This window comes from Poromitra crassiceps (assembly GCF_964638095.1).
Source record: "Poromitra crassiceps genome assembly, chromosome: 3".
NCBI lineage: Eukaryota > Metazoa > Chordata > Actinopteri > Beryciformes > Melamphaidae > Poromitra > Poromitra crassiceps.
In genome coordinates this window covers 58,618,931-58,636,635 of record NC_139625.1, presented here as the reverse complement: position 1 = coordinate 58,636,635, position 17,705 = coordinate 58,618,931, and the positions used below count along the sequence as shown (strand labels likewise).

General features: G+C 44.7%; 1 protein-coding gene across 1 annotated transcript in view; it reads left to right on the top strand.

Moving 5' to 3' along the window:
- The first annotated feature begins 877 nt into the window (after positions 1-877).
- Positions 878-17,705, top strand: part of stk11ip (serine/threonine kinase 11 interacting protein) — a 60,018-nt gene continuing 43,190 nt past the window's right edge. Inside the window, exons 1-12 of the mRNA XM_083633095.1 lie at positions 878-1,002; positions 1,334-1,401; positions 4,015-4,217; positions 9,254-9,328; positions 9,506-9,601; positions 9,791-9,898; positions 12,422-12,493; positions 12,686-12,815; positions 13,293-13,396; positions 13,655-13,744; positions 16,479-16,520; positions 17,190-17,357. Coding sequence (XP_083489221.1) covers positions 1,335-1,401; positions 4,015-4,217; positions 9,254-9,328; positions 9,506-9,601; positions 9,791-9,898; positions 12,422-12,493; positions 12,686-12,815; positions 13,293-13,396; positions 13,655-13,744; positions 16,479-16,520; positions 17,190-17,357 — 1,155 coding nt within the window. The 5' untranslated portion in view covers positions 878-1,002; position 1,334. The remainder of the gene's footprint in view (positions 1,003-1,333; positions 1,402-4,014; positions 4,218-9,253; positions 9,329-9,505; positions 9,602-9,790; positions 9,899-12,421; positions 12,494-12,685; positions 12,816-13,292; positions 13,397-13,654; positions 13,745-16,478; positions 16,521-17,189; positions 17,358-17,705) is intronic.

Genomic DNA, 17,705 nt, shown 5'->3' with positions numbered 1-17,705 from the left:
ATTTCAGTGGTTTAATTTGCGGCCTATCATATAGGTATGAGTTAACTTGTCTTAAAAAGTCTCCAATAGACTGCCATCAGTCTGGTAACTTCTGAATATGCACCGATCTGTTTAACAAAGCCGTCACAGTTTAGATGAGACAGACCAGCAGAGTTGAGGCAACTCAATGTGTACAAATTAATAAAGCTAAAATAAGTGTATTCCTGGTTTTGCTAAATATGTTGCTGATGCCATAAAAGTGATGCCCATCTCCCAACTGGCATTGTTGTGATAAGGAGCTATTATGTCAGATAGCAATGTGGTTATCTCAAGTGACCAACAACCCAGATTTATAGGTAATCCATGCTTACTCCCTAATCAAGTAGTATTAATTGACAATGTGCAAATACTACTAGAACATTTTGGGGTGAACTAATTATGCAAGAGTACATGTTACTGTTATAATACAGGGTGTTTATTATTTGTTGAAGCATAACAAGTAACCTTGCATTACTCACTTCTCCAGGCACCACTGACTACACCACTGCTCGGTGGTCTGGGATGCACACTGGGTTGGGATCTGAACAGGGCCTGCTGTCCGCTGCAGCTGATCCACTGAAAATGCATTTGATCAAATTAACAGTAGTGAACGTGGTGGAGTGTACCTGGAAGATGACTCAATAGTGGTCTCAATCACACAAATTATTTTTCTATTGTAAGAAACTATGAACCTGACACTTAAATTACCCTATTATAATTATGTCTACAAAGTCGTATTTCATTCATTAGTAGTAGCCTGAAAACAGTACTACTTACCAACCCTTTTTGACTTACCAGGGCCGCCGTAGCGGCTTGTTGGGCAATGCCATCCTCGTCATGTGATTCAAAAAATGTCAACATACTGCACCTGCAAGAGGAGAACTTAGTGATGTTGTCCGCATACGCTAATATATAAGCTAAATACGTTTGACAAATCCCAGTTAATTAATGTTAGCCATCCATTGTTTGGTTGTCACCGCTCAGGTATGTTGTCGTTTCGGCTTAACGTTAGCTAACAACTTTTAGCAGGAAAGCTAACGATAGGGTTATGAACCAGTTTCACACCCTCTGAATGCTAACGTTAAGCTAGCTTTTAACGTCAACTGCATATTATTTTATTTCAATAACGTTTTCGACATGCTTCCTAAGGTAAAGAGGGGTTGTACCTGTTGGTATATCGTGTATAGCTAGCAGAGTATGGGAAAATATATTAGGCTAACGTTATTCTCTGGGTTAACATTGGTTAAGATAATGCTAGCTAACGCTAGATCAAATTGTTGATTGTCGCACAATGTTGTCTGAAAAAACGTTACAGGATGGCTGTATCTCACACTGGCCAGTCCTCTCTTGTACACAGCTTGGCCACCCTGCTCCGAAATGATGGTATGACAGTGTCGCATAAACACACAGACACACGCACGCACACGGCCACGAGAGTCGACCACAGGAGTTATCTATCTATCTATCTATCTATCTATCTATCTATCTATCTATCTATCTATCTATCTATCTATCTATCTAACCTATATAAAAGGGAGCTAGGGCTCTGTTTGTCTGTCCCACTGATGATGTCATAAATTCACACACACACACACACACACACACACAAAGTTCCAGTGATGTCATCAGTGATGTCATAAATTGTGACATCATCAGTGATGTCGGAGGCATTGTGACATCACACACACACACAAGAGACAGACACATGCGCACACACACACACACACACACACAAAGGGCTAATGTACACCGCCTCCGGAACAGATCCGGTACGGCTGCAAACAAACCTACACTCATGTAATCTGTCAGACGTATGCGGGATCCGACAAAAATAGAACAGGTGCGTAATTTTTCCGTACGGCATGTATCGCCCATCAATTAACATGGGTGAGAGTCGATCCGTCAGTTTTGTCGGATCCGCAACACAGCCGTAACGCATCTGGTGTATATTGCCTGAAAGTCCCAGTGATGATGTAATCAGTGATGTCATAAATTGTGACATCAGTGACAGTAACTGGGTTTCCATCCAAATGTATCGCATAATTTAAGCGAATTTTGTGAAAATCCGCAAAATAAAATGCGAATTTATGCATGTTTCCATTCAGTTTTGTTTAGCGAGTTTTGGGAGTCGGCAGGTTGAGCAGTCGGTGGCGCTTCTCGTCAGGAGGAGGCGTAACGTGCCTGTGTGCCTGTTAAGAGATCTCTATCAGCGGAGACCTGCTTTGATTGAGTCATCACCCGGTGATGGTGATGATCACCGTCCTCATCATCGTAAAGTCGCCTTCAAAGCATGATGTTAGATTATAACGAACTAGTTGTGTGGCTTAGCCTTCCCAAATGTTGAGGGTCGTTTTTTAGAATTTAATACATAGAATTGCGAACGTTACATTCAATTTCATTCAGACTGCCTGGCGCTAATCGCCACCATTTCTCCCTGGAGTAGCATGAAGCGGAAGTGAAGTCACATCTGGTACGTCATCGTTAATTCGCAAAATCTGTTTCCATTGCAAAAGTTCGCATCTTCCTACTGTCGATACGCTGATAAATCCACCCCCTCCAACCGTAAAAACATTTATGCGATATTTCGACCTTTATTCGAATTTCTGGTGTTTCCATTCAAGTTTATATTCGCATTTTGGGTAAATGCGAATATCCAGAGGTGGATGGAAACCCAGTTAGTGATGTCATAATAGGTTGTGATGTCAAAAGGCATCATCAGTGATGTCATAAGAGTCCCACTGATGATGTCATCAGTGATGTCATAAGAGCAAAATCAAGTCCCAGGGCCAGACACTGAAAGAAGTGGGAGTCTGGCTTCAGACCCCCGTCTTCAGCCATCAACAGCTGTATGTTGCCAGCTCCAGAACAGGTGATTCAGCATCCCTGAAGTATTCCATCAAGGATGTGTATGCGGGCGGCAGTTATCTAAACCTACCTCACTTGCTTGCCAGCCACCAGTCAAAACAAGTCTAAACTTCTCATCACTGATTTAAGTTTGTCAGCTACAGCAAAATATGACCAGGATAGCATACCACCAAGTATTTACATATTTAATAATGTAAATTTGTAATTTTATTGCCTCACTACAGTACTCTGCAGTCTGCACTAAATCATATTCCCAATCCCTCTCCTGTATTACTTTCCCTCTGTGCTTAGCCTTTGCTTTCTTTTCCCAGAAGTTATGTCATACATAGACTCAGCCCTCAGTCTTAATCCGTTTCACTCCTGTAAGACTGAGAATATTACTATTTAAATCTTTGCATAACGTTAGGTGGCGCTGTTGGAAGCCTTGCATCGGAGAACCAATCATGAGTGTTGTGGGCGGGCCTGCTTTCTGGGGGCAGATCTCATGCAGAACCGGTGTCTCGCAAAACATCGTCGCATTTGCGGAGAAACATATTAATCACGTAGAAACAAACATAACCTGTTAATAGGACGTGTTTCATCCGGCCCCGGCGGCTAGAGGTCTTTCCCCCAGCGATAAACCCGACTCCCGAGGCTAACGTTACAGAGCCTGCTGGCTGCTGATGACTTCACACAAGTTCACAGTATCAAGCGGACCACTTCCGGGTAGGAAAAACGATTGTAAAATAAACCACAGCTATACATTTTGTTTGGAGCATATCAGCTTCATGCTCTGTGTTAGGACTATGATAAATGGCATTGCCGCTACCAAATAAAATTCTAATAATAAATGTAGGCATGTCTGCTGCCGGCGGTTCTCGCCGGGCTCGGACAGACAGTTTCTGACAGTGAAATTCCCAGACGTTTGGTGGCGCAGCTCACCAAACGTCTGGGAGCCGAGACTATGTCATACATGACCATTTTACGGTCACAGGGATACACCATATAGCCCTAACTTGTGCCCTCATTGCTATTGGTTGCGTGTAATGTTGGTGATCTGAGTATTTAAGCATAGTATGCTCATTGTAAATCCCTGTGTGAGTTGGTCTGCTGAATGCCTCAAACTGAAGCACGCTGTCTGTTGTCCTCCAGGCGACTTGGTGCTGGAGGGGAGCAGCACGCTGACCCTGCAGGCGTCCAGCTTGCAGCAGCTGAGCCGGCTGTTTGAGCAGTACCTGCTGTCCCGCAGCCAGCAACATGGCTTCCTGGCTCTGCCCTCCCACCCTGCCGACACCGCCTCGCTGCTGCAGCTGCAGTTCCTGTTTGACGTCCTGCAGAAGACCATCTCCCTCAAGGTGGGTGAGCGAGCGACAGTGACCAATTGAGTGGGGCTGGGTCTAAAAGAATAGATTTTTTTGCGACTCAAATCGATCTTCACTTATTTTTGATTTTTCATCCCATTTTTATCCCCCATTAGTGCTAATCCAATTTATTTATCCTGGTTGCTACTCCACCCTCTGCCGATCTGGGGAGAGCCGAAACTGGCTCCATGCTTCCTCCGAGACATGGGCAGTTAGCCAGCCGCTTCTTTTCACCTGACAGAGGAAGCTTCACCGGTAGGACATAGCATGTGGGAGGTTCACACTATTCCAACCAGTTCCCCTCCCTCTGAACAGGCGCCCTTAACGACCAGAGGAGGAACCACATTAGCAACCATGATATTGCATGTTTTTGTGAAGGGGGTTCCTATATGAAGGAAACCCCCGGGAGGCACAGGGAGAACATGCAAACTCCACACAGAAAGGCCCTTTTGACGACCCCACCCGGGTGGTGGGCACTCGAGGACATGCGGACGGGCACGCATTCCTTCAGCGTTCACAGCGTCCCAGGTGGGAGTCGAACCCAGGACCTTCGAGCTGTGAGGCGACAGCGCTTACCACTGCACCACCGTACCCCCTAAATCGATCTTCACTTGAATGATCCGATATCAATTCATAAAATTAGGGATGCACCAGTTGCCATTTTCTTGGCCGATTCCGATTTCCGATTTTTGAATAGTCTGACTTGCCGATACCGATTTTGGACGATTCCGATTTTCTTTCTAAGAACAATAATTGACGGGTTACAAAAAAAAAGTAACTTTGCTTTAATAGAAAATTAAGATTCATGTCACATTTCTTATCGTTTGCATGAGGTAGGACCATCTCACTCAAACACATCTCAAAATAAAAGTGTTCCAGGTTACTGGACAGAGCTTTTCTTTTTTGTGAAAATACAATGAATATAAATCCATTAATTCCAGTATATCCCACAGCTATCGTGCATTTACTTTTCCAAAAGAAAAAAGGTGCAACAGAACATCAAAATGTTATCCATGGACAAGGAGTTTACAGTATAGCCTATACTGTAGGTCTGGAGTCCAGACCTTCAAAGCCATGCCCACTGTACAGTAGTGGATTTGGCTGTTCTTGAGTAGATGAGGAAATGAGTTTGAGTTGACCATTCAGTCTGAATATCAGAGTTTACAAACAGTCCGAAATTTCGTATGCGTTTTTTTTAATCCGCCATCTGAAAAAAAATAATCACGCACAGAAAACCTTGCAGACTGAAGTTCGATGCGTTTTATTATTAGGTTTGTCGTTCTATTCGCAATACGAAACTAGTCCTCTCCTGTATCCACGTTACAACATGACTGACAGATAGCAGCAGCAACTGATCTGCAGCAGCGGTGATGTGGACTGCAGCTGCAGCAGGTCGGGGAATGTAACCACATCATACTGGACACAGGGCTCCATCTCACCTTCACTTCGCCAAGCCGGCTGTGTTGCGCTGTGGCCGGGGAGAGAGAGGGGGCAGTGAGGTGAAGCGAGCTGCTCAGACTGGAGTGGACTCCAGCCGAGCGGGACTCGGCCGCACCTCTGTCTCCGCGGCTTATTTTCGACTTGCATGTGTGACAAACTGCAAAATTTCCACAATAAGGAGGACATGCTGGCGTGTGTTTCCTAGATGTCCCCTTTGGCTGCAGCCCATCTGTCTCTCTGCCTTAGGGTGCGCGCATGTCACGTGAACGCGTGCAGCTGCAGGTAATTGACCAAACAAAAAAAGGGGGGAGCCGACCTGCGCACACAATCGGCTATGTGGACTGATCGGCGCAGGTCACCAGTCGAGACCGATCAGCTGAAAATCGCCCATTTCCGGTCACGTGCCGATCGATCGGTGCATCCCTACATAAAATCGATCTTTTAATATATGACTTTTCTAACTGCTGTAGTGTGTTGATCATGTTAAATAAAAGTACATTGGGGTCAATTCTTAATGTAAACTATATTTTTTAATAATGCTCCAAGTTAGAGGTTTCCTTGTACAATTTAAAGCATTAGTTCTCTGGGAATCTATTTCATATCCAAGCAGAACTGTGTAACTGAAATATCCCTAACAGAATCGATATAGAATACAAACAAATCGGAAATCGAATTAAATCATGACCCTGTGAATCGGAATCTAAACAATTCCGGAAATCAGTTGCGATATACCCAGTCCTATGAGTGACTGAATGATTAAGTGAGTGTTTGATTGAGCAAGGGAGCTGTTTGCATGTGTAGGTGAAGCTGTGCGGCTGTCTGTGATTAAGTGATTGAATATGTGTGATGGAGTGTGTGTTTCGTGACAGGAGAAGAAATTAACCTTTTTTGGGAGGGCATTTTTTGCTGTCCTTGGTCAGAATGTTTAAGTGCATTTTAGCTATTTTCTGGGTAAATTTGATTGAATACATTGGCATTTCATAACTGCCAAATAAATAAGCAATTTGTCATGCCACTAAGATTTGTTTTATTTTATGTCATAATATACAGTACTGTGCATACCACACTTCTTCCCACTGCTGGAAACTCACTTCAGGTCTTCCACAACAAGATGATTGCTGTTTCTGTCCACCACCACTGAATTTAAAAACAAAAAAACTATATTTTTAGTTGACCCAGCCAGTGGTTTGTGTGGAGTTGATATCCTGTCCTACTTCTAGCTGCATGGTGCCAAGTATTTCTACTGCTTCAGGCTTACGGCTCTGTTTTCTGATCAAAAGCCGCTCCACTTTTCTTGCCCACAACCCTGTATGAATAACCTCCTGGGCAGGCTCAAATAAAATACCTACGGTGGCCCGGGAGGGACAGTAGTTGCATCGTTTTCATTTTGAATTTCACAGGCATTTGAGGAACTTTCAAGGGTGCTTTTGCCCCAAATCCCCTTGATTTTTGAACCTGGTATGCAAGTATGTACAGTAGGTATCTGTGTGTGTGTGCTTGTAGGTGTGAACATTACATATACCCAGTGTTTTTTTTTTTTTTTTTTTTTTTTTTTTTTTCAATTTTTTAATAGAACACTAAACGGTAAATGGTAAATGGCCTGCATTTATATAGCGCTTTTATCCAAAGCGCTTTACAATCAGTAGGTACATTCACCCATTCATACACCGATGGTGGCAAGCTGCCACGCAGGGTGCTGGCACACCATCAGGAGCAATTTGGGGTTCAGTATCTTGCCCAAGGACACTTCGACATGCAGACTGGAGGAGCCGGGAATCGAACCACCGACCTCTTTCATCCAAAGCGATTAGTGACGACCCGCTCTACCTCCTGAGCTACAGCCACCCTGTACACAAACAAGACAAAACAAACAGGCTCCGGCATAGGAAAAGAAAAGAAAGAAAAAACATACAAACATAATCAACATTCAATATCACAATGTGGTGCTACCAGCCACATAAGGCGCATATGTGCTCAAAAGAAAAAAGACAAACATGGGATCCCGCGCTAGGGGGTCCCTGAGAAACCAGCCATGCGAGTCACCCATCGCCCCTAACCTCATCGAGGTAGGCTAGAAACGGGTCCCAGTTTGTTTGAAATTTTCTAAGTGAGTTGGTTCTCAGGAACCTGAGCCTCTCCATCCGTATAACAGAGATCATGTCCATCAACCACAATTGAAAAGGAGGTGACCCATTCCTTCAAAATTAGTTTTTTGGCAACAATTGTCCCCAGTGTTAGAGACTGTTGCACAGCTGTAGGGAAGTTCAGAGAGGACTCCGAGCAGCGAGTTCTGCCTCCGGCTGAAGGGTTATTTTGTAGGCCTTAGAGTACCAGTCAAATATTTTGGCCCAGAATCCTGTCAGTGAAGGGCAGAACCAGAAAGTATGAGACAGAGTGCCCTCTGACACCTGTCACACAGATGAGACGGAACGGTAGATCCTGTGCAACTTATGCTTACAATAGTGCAGACGGTGAACAACTTGAAACTGGATCAACTGGTATCTGCTATTAACTGAGCAGAGTTGTACCACAGACAGACTCCTTTCCCATATAATGTCAGATAAATCAATACCAAGTTCCCCCTGCCACGCTTCTCTAATCCTCTCAGTAGAGGCTGTGTTGCACTTATCAAACAGACATACAAATCTAGAGATGAGATGCTTGGAGTGAGGAGGGCTCAGTAAAACATCGAAAAAAGCATGCTCGTTTGGGAGTGCTTCAAAGGCATTAATCTTGGATCCAACATAATTTCTGATTTGCAGGTATCTGAGTCAGTGCGTGCCAGGCAACTCAAACCTCCTCTTTAGTTGATCAAAGGATGCAAAATGACCATCAATATACAGATCTCTGATGGAGACCAGCCCCTTCTCAATCCAGGCATGGAGGGTTCTGTCTGACCGTGAAGGTAAAAAAGAGTGATCAAGACAAATTGGTGTGTGGACAGAAACATCTGGTAGACTCAAAACACTCCTAACTTGTTTTAGAATTCTGAATGGAGTGTTTCACAACAAAACTTAAATTTGGTAGAGTCCCGGGCCTCTCTAGCCTAGAAAACAACATGGCTGGCAGAGAGGAGTTAGCAATAGAGCCGGCCTCCAATTTCAGCCACAGGGGGGCCCCGAGTGCTAAGCCGCCAGGAGTCGCCCGCTGCCAAAACATTAGAGCCCTAACATTGGCAGCCCAGTAGTGCCTAAACACCGGTAAGGCCAGCCCTCCTTCAGACTTGGGTTTTTGCAAATTAATTTTCGAAATTCTATGGTTCTTGTAATTCCAGATATAGGACAGTATTATGGAGTCCAGTTCTTTGAAAAAAGCCGATGTAAGGAAGATGGGAAGATTTTGACACAGATAGAGGAACCTGGGAAGTGAAACCATCTTAACTGAGTTTATACGGACAATCATTGATAAAGGGAGGATTTTCCAGTTTTCTATACATTGTTTAAGTCTTGAAACAAAATCACCAAAATTCAACTTAAATATTAGTTTAGGATCCCTGGGTATGTTAGGCCAAGATAGGTGAGATGATCCTTACCTGGTGGAGTTCTTATATCTAATATACTACCGGTATTTGACTTAATGTTTAAACACAGCTCATCAACCCGCCGGGAGAGAGGCTTCAGTCGGTGGTGAAAATCTTCCCATTCAAGTCTCTGAAATTCTTGGAGGTAGAGTATAAAACATCCTCACAGTTTATAGACATTATCAGATTCATACCATCCCTCCTTCCTTCTCTCAAAGTGAATTTCCTTTTGCTACATTCTCCTCATTCTGTCTGCCTGCCTGTCGGTCCTGACAAGCCATTTAGCCATGTTTGATCTGTTTGTCTCTCCGTCCTTGGCCAGCTGAAGCGGATTCCCCCGCACTGTCTGGAGGGACTTAGAGGAGTTTACTCCCAGTTGGAGGTCTTTACCTGCTCAAAGAGCCTCAGCTCCCTGGAGGTACTCTTATTTGTAGTATGTGTGTGACATTGTGTCAGTGTGCAAGTGTACTGTCTGTGTGTGTGTGTGTGTGTGTGTGTGTGTGTGTGTGTGTGTGTGTGTGTGTGTGTGTGTGTGTGTGTGTGTGTGTGTGTGTGTGTGTGCGTGCGCGCGCGTGCGTGTGCGTGTAAATTGTGTAATGTATTCCAGGAGCTGCTTTCCCTCTGTGGAGGTGACTTGAGCTCTGCGCTGCCTTGGTTGGAGCTGCACACTCTCAACTTCAGCTACAACTCCATCGTCTGCCTTGACCAGTCACTGGTGAGACACACTAGGAGTTGCATGACTCCAGATTTTTTTCAAGTCGACCTTGGCTTTCTACCAATAAACTCCCTTGATCATGCTGCCGCTCTCACTCATACAGTTCATGCTCTCTCACTGCAACTCCTGTCCGAAGCGGGCGGCTAAACTCTGGATAGAAACTGTATATATTTGTATTTTGTAACATTATCTCTCCTCTTCCTTAACTCATTGAGTGCCAATGACGTCTAAAGACGTCAATTCAAATAGTAACGTAGAGTGCCAATGACGTCTAAAGACGTAAATTGCGTTTTTTGACGGTGGGACGTGGATCAAAGCCTGATGCATCTCCTGTAAAAATATGGGGGATTTTGAAGGTGTATAACCTATTTTACGGACCCATTAGGTGGCGACAGCGCTCTCCAGACCAGAGAAAGGCAAGGAAAAACAGCAAAGAAGCCGTGATGAAAGAGAAACCGATGCATGCTGGAGCCAGAGCGGCACAGATTGCTCTGGCTGGAGCCAACGTTAGCTGCGAACAGCAGCCAATCCGCTCCCACAACTGGGCCCCTCTGTCTCTGCTGCATAGTTTCTCCACACGATTAGCTGCCAGAAAAGGAGACACCCGACACCGAAAAGCCAAACCATTCTCAGCAGTCCGGTTTGGCTTTTCGGTGCTGCGCTGGGAGCCGGCGCACAAAAACGGCGGAGCGCTCCGAAAATAGACGCTGGGTGCGTTAGTCTGTGTGTTAGTGTGGGGATGAGTTTCTCCCAGCTCTGGCATGCAGGCTGTGTGTTAGTGTGGGGGTGAGTTTCTCCCAGCTCCAGCATGCAAGCTGTGTGTTAGTGTGGGGATGAGTTTATCCCAGCTCCAGCAGGAAGAGATTCGTCGCCTGACTCAGGTAGCAGAGATTCGAGCAGAGCCACCAGAGACACTCCCACGGAGGAGGAGTTTGCAGTTGAGGGGGGTGGGGCACGCAGGGCACCACACAACTACACCACGTCACTACATCAGAAAATATTAGCTTCAGAGTCAGTGATGTGACAGTCACCTGATGCCCACCAACTGTAAATCAAGACCAGCAAGTAGGTGTAGGGTCTGCGCACGCAGGGGCCAGCGCTGCTGGTTGCAGCTAAAAAATATTATTTTGATATCAAAATTCCTTTGTTTTCGCTGTTTTATTGAAGGAAATTATTTTTGAGGTGTCACTACATCAGAAAATATTAGCTTCAGAGTCAGTGATGTGCTTGAAATGCTTCATTTCACAAAAGGCTCATTATCTCAGCTTCTAGTTTGAAACGTCTGTTTTTGGTGAAATCAACCTATCTTCTCCGGCTGATAACTAAAGAACGGAAAATGATATCAATAAACTTTTTTTTGCTGATGATACAAGAGAGTCTTGTCGTTCTTTGGGCGTGTTCGGTGTTTACATAGTAATATCACACAATATTCTGTGGGTCTTGAGTTATCACTGAAAACGCTCTGAAAGGGCTGGCACTGGGAGCATCCGTTTTCCAAAAGTGGCTGGCACTCAATGAGTTAACCATCACCTCCCTCCTCCTCTGCAGCCCGAGGCTGTATTTCCCTCTTTGGGATTCGTCTCTCAGACTCACCGCAGCCGCACGCAGTCAGGATAGAGTGAGTTCAGTCCTGACAACACATAGCAAAATGTTTATTTAAACAGAAACGGTGGTGCATTGAAACATGCGAGGAAACATGAACCTTCAACCTGGGAACCATAGCAAAACTGCACACAGCGTTTTAGTTGAACACACCTCAGCTGACCCGCGCACACAACAATAAAAGTACTCAGAGTGAGAGAAACACCAACGAATGTGCAAAGCCACATATTATAAGCCAAATAACGGAGCTTACTACTTTGAATACCAAATAAATCACGGGAGGGCTCGACGCGTGATATAGTTCGGGCGACGCGTCGTTACATCGAGTTCATGAAACCTCTAATGCACGCGCACACACACACATGTGCTGTGCACATACAGCATGTACACATTACAATATCTCAGAAGCGCTCCAACGTTGACCACTTTTAAAACTAGGCTTAAAACTTATCTTCTGTATTTCTTACATGTATCTAATGTCTTTTATTACCGTATACTGTATTTCTTACATGTGTCTAACGTCTTTTATTCCTTGTCTAAAGCACTTCTGCCATGCCTTCATTCTATCCATCCATTTAACCAGCTGCTAAGCTCGCCATCCATCCATATAGCCTGAGAAACATCCATGAACGACTTTCTCCACGCTCGTTCTTAGAGTTTACTGAACGTCCTGAAGTATTTAAACATCCATGAACGACTTACTGAACGTCCTGAAGTATTTAAACATCCATGAACGACTTACTGAACGTCCTGAAGTATTTAAACATCCATGAATGACTTTCTCCACGCTCGTTCTTAGAGTTTACTGAACGTCCTGAAGTATTTAAACATCCATGAATGACTTTCTCCACACTCATTCTTAGAGTTTACTGAACGTCCTGAGAAACATCCATTAATGACTTTCTCCATGTTCATTCTTAGAGTTTACTGAACGTCCTGAAGTATTTGGATCTAAGCCACAACAAAATTCAGGAGTGCGCTGAGTTTATGAAGGTGGGATGGTCACCAGTTTTCATTGTTTAATCATAATTATAAACATAATAATAATCATTATTATAAACTATATTTTAGTTGAGCATAGTTAATTTAGATGTATAAAGAATTTTGTTCCCTCTCGCTGCTTTTGACACCCTTTATCTTGTTTTTCTCTCCCGTGTCTTTCGTGCACTCCTCACTCTCTCTCAGCCCCTGAGTGAGCTGGAGCACTTGAACCTGGGCTATAACTGCCTCCAGAGGGCGCCAACGCTGGGCCTGAGCGCCCGGGCCAAACTCCTCACTCTCATCCTCAGGAACAATGAACTGGAGACGATCAATGGTAAGGCAGACAAACCTACATTGATTGTTGTTCAAGCTAAGGTCAATACCCAGTCAATTAAATCATGGCGCTGACAGGGGTGTGAGGCTGTGAGCCCATCAAAACCTTATAATAGGGCTTCACGGACAAACAAAAATCTCATCACCACGCAGATACACAAACTGAGAACTTAATCCATTCTGAGGTAGTGGACTTTCTCTGCCAGTGATATTCCACGCCCCCCCCTCCCCACACACACACACACACACACACACACACACAGGGTCCAAGTATGGCTGCTGTGCAGCATGCCGAAATTCAATATATAGGCTCTTGAATTGTAATGGTTCTTTAAATTTAGTGTATGTTTGTGTGTATGCATGTCTGTCCATTTGTTGTTTCTGTGTGTGTGTGTGTGTGTGTGTGTGTGTGTGTGTGTGTGTGTGTGTGTGTGTGCGCGCGCACACATGTTTGTGCGTCTGCCATCTTATCATACAGGTGTGGAGCAGTTATCTTCTCTCCAGCACCTGGACTTGGCCTACAACCTCCTGTTGGAGCATTCCCAGCTGGCTCCCCTCTCCCTGCTACACGGCCTCAACACAGTGAGGACACACACACGCACACGCGCGCGTGCGCGGAGACATAGAGTCTGCATACTGCGTAGACTTGTTCTCAGTCTGTTTATTTGTAGATTAACGTTTTGATCTATACGATCGTCATCAGATTCATCGGCTGATTAAGATTAAGAGAACATCATTTGGTGGACACCAAATGATTATCTGTTTGCACATGTAAGACTACTAGTTTGCTGTAAAATGCACAATGCCATGTAATTGCACCACCTGTCTGTCCTCTTATAGCTGAACCTGGAGGGCAACCCGCTGTACTTCCAGAAGACACATCGCACTTGCACCGTCCGGCACCTCTCCCCGAAGGCTGCCTACCTTAGAGTGAGTAACGGGGGAGGGTAATTAATAATTATAACAAGCAATAGCTCATGACTGGCTGTGGCATATGGTTATTATAACATCGTTGTTCACCCGACGTGAAGCAGGGGGCGATAACCACCTTAGCGGTGATATAATCACCATATATCACGGCCTGAAGTGAGTTATTGCTTTTATAAAATGGTTACCCATTATGGCAATGTGAAAGTAATAGACACACTCAAATTAAAACAGTTTTTATGCCTCCGCTGGAGATAGCCAGCCCGGAGGCATCAGTATTAATAAATACTAATGTTCAAAATAAAATAGGCCCTCCTGGCTGCTTGCACATAGAGCAAGGCAGTTGCTGTGCAACGTAGGTAAGTTACAGCAGCTACCAACACAAGACAAGTTTAGCTAGTAAATTTGGTGGTTCTAAAACACAATTATCTCAACAACCAAGCAACAGATTTCAAAATGAATTTTAGTATTGAAGAAAGCGTGACTTATACATGTTAACAAGCTAGTGTTTCAGTCATTCAGTGGCGTTTTGAGAGTAGTTTAGGAGTAGTTGCTAACTACTACTAGTTGGTGCAGTAACTAAATTAGTAGGGCTGTCAATCGATTAAAATATTTAATCACGATTAATCGCATGATTGTCCATAGTTAATCGCAAATTAATCGCACAATTTTTGTATCTGTTCTAAATCTACCTTAAACCGAGGTACCTTAAACCTGGGAGCTTTGTGCAAAGATGCACTGTTGTATTAATGGGTAGTAACTATTATCATTAGTATGGGTAAGTATTTGGCCATTGGTATGGTTATTATTGCTACTAGTTACTGGGAATACACATCTCTCACTCTCAGGCTGCACTGTGTGAAGTTAACCGTGCTATCCTCTACACCAGTGATCCTCACTATTTCTTCGATGAGAGCCGCACTGGCAGGACAAAGTCAATAGGAGAGCCACTTTTACAGCAAAACACCAAAAGCCACCCCAACCAAGCACATCTGCCTACCATTTTTTTGTGTTTTATTGTTTTACACACACACACACACACACACACACACACACACACACACACACATATATATACCAGTTTCCCCTAGAAAATCTTTCAGGCCTGGAGGGATTTCGAAACGTACCCCGACGGTGGGGGCCGTCGCTGGCGACGCTAAAGCCGCCAACTAAAGCTTCGAGAGCCGCCAGCATCTCGCGAGCCGCGCAATGAGGAACTAGGCTCTACACAGACAGGAGCTTTCTCCCCCCTCTCTCTTTCTCGCTTTCTCTCTCCCTCTCTCGGTCTCTCTCTCGCTGGTCTCTCTCTCGTTGGTCTCTCTCTGGTCTGATCACCCCCCCTCTCTCTTTCTCCCTCGTCTGTCTGTCTGTCTCGCTCGCTTTCTCTGCCTCTCTCTCTCCCTCTCTGTCTCCATCTCCCCCCCCCCCTCGCTCGCCGTCTGTCTCTCTCTCTCTCTCTGCCGGTCTGATCGCGCTGACGTGCTCTTTCTTTCTCTCTCTCACCCAAAATGCGGGGCATCTTCTCAATTTGAAGCTGAACTTGCCATCATACCCATTTTCTTCCTCCTTTTCTGCTCACGGAGGTTTCTTTCTGCTTGCTATCAACGTTACTCCTTCCTGATTCCCCAAACTATGGGCCGGACCGAGGCTCAAACATCACAGAAAATGCATGCGCGTCAAAAAAAATGGTGGCGTTAAAAGGAATGTGCGTTAACGCGTTATTATCGCATTAACTTTGACAGCCCTATAAATTAGTAATAACTGCGAACCAGTCTGCAGCGCTGCTTGAATGCCCTTCTCAGACGAGGAGTGATACTGAATTGTGCAAAAGGAATGACGTCATAGCCGTGGTATATGCTCAATACACCACAACTATGAACCAATCATATCACTTGATTTGAGGTACCCGTTTTATAACTAAAATGTATACCACTGTTTCTAAAGTTGGAAAATGCTGCAACATAAAGGAACAAAACGATCACACAGATAAACACCTTGGACATCAGAGGAGCAGCACAAAGTATGTGAGAAAGCAGAGTTCAGTGTACTGTAGGTATGGGGGGGGGTGAGGGTAACGGGAGGGTCCCGCCCATTGTTTTGCATTAATAACTTTGATTGACAGGGGAACAAAAGAGTTCTTATTATGTCTGCTCAGCCTGCACAGTAAGACACTGTGGTGCTCTTTGTGTCAGCTTGGAGAAGACATATCGTTTGTGGCTTGTGGGCTGTTGCTAGGTTTCCAAACCGGACAGTGATCCTATAGTACGGTAGAGTAGAAGCCGTGTGTGGGGTTTAAACCCCAAAAGGATCTGCATTGAAGTAGGAATTACAGCTTTATATTCCACAACAACGTATCTTACCTATATGTGAACCCCAAGATTCACATGACTACATGTTCTATGGCTGTATGATAGACTATCACTCACTGGTGGTCTTCTGTTGGTATGGGCTCAAAATCATTGTTGTCTTGCTTTCGTTCAGCCAAAGGAAATGGTTGTCACATCACCGAAAGAAAGTATCAATCACAGATGCTGTGCTTCTAGTCAGTGGCAGTGCAATACCAGATTCTTTTTTAAATCAGACTATGTCATCTGGAAAATTGAACGGTGTGGATATTTGGGATGTTACTTTTACAGGAATTAGTATGGAGGGTGAAGAGAACAGGGGGACTAAAATCGGTGACATCTGGGAGGGAGTGTGCATGTTTTTAAATAACTCCTATGTTTTGTTTTTACAGCTCAGACTTGATGGCACTCAGCTGTCCTCATCAGAGTTGTCAGTGAGTATCCCGATCAATCACTACCCTCTTCTTCATCATCATGTCGTAAATTATGCCTTTTCAAATTCTCTTGCCACTTGTCCAGATACTGTATGTCAAGCAGCTTTGTTATATTTGCCGATTATTTGGTTGTTCTATGAAATATTGTTGTTACAGTATGTACAGTACAGTACATTCTGTTACATGTACGTACATATAGAGTACAGACGTTGGATAATAATTCCTGCTTGGTCGGGCATCCATACAGGCACAATTGGCCGTGTCTGCAGGTGGGAAGCCAGATTAAGGGTATGTGTCCTGGTCGCTGCACTAGCACCTCCTCTGGTCGGGCGGGGTGCCTGTTCGGGAGAGGAGGGGAACTGGGGGGAATAGAGTGATCCTCCCACACACTACGTTGCTACGTGCTCGCTGTCAGGTAAAAAGAAGCAGCTGGCGACTGCACATGTATCGGAGCAAGCATGTGCTAGTCTACAGCTCTCGCCTGATCGGCAGTTGGATAAAATGAGATAACTGTGATAACACATTTTGGATCCCCCCCCCCCACCTTTTTTTCTTCTTCTTGCTCTTTTTTTTTTTTTTTTTTTTTTACAATAGTGAGGTACAGTGAAGAGTACCGGTCTGTTCGGGCTTCCTGAAGGCTAACAAATGTCTAACCACTCCCCTCCACAGGTTCTGCCCAAACCACGCCAGCTGATTGGCCAGTCACAGACCTCTCCTCCAGTTGCCGTAGCACCAGAGCGGGGTGTCCAGGAAATGTCCAGTGGAGCCGGGGAACTGAGCGACAGCATGTCAGTTGGGGAAATGGGCATCACACGTATTCGCAGGAAGAAAGCCAGAGTAAGCTAGCTGCTCCCAAACAAACGTTCGACTTGATATTGTTCCTGTAGAAATTGTTTATTTATCCCAAATGCAGTTAGGTTGCTTAATTTGCACATGAAATTATGTAGTGTCTTGTGCCTATATAAGTACTTAGTATTCTGCACTGATGAGCAACTTTTTCACTGTATAAAGCTGCTGTTGATTCCCCGTTTGCAAACCTAATTGAATTCACAAATCTATCTGCTGAACCAGACTGGTGGACCCTGTGACTAACTGGTGTTGATGTTGACTGGTGGACCCTGTGACTAACTGGTGTTGACTGGTGGACCCTGTGACTAACTGGTGTTGATGTTGACTGGTGGACCC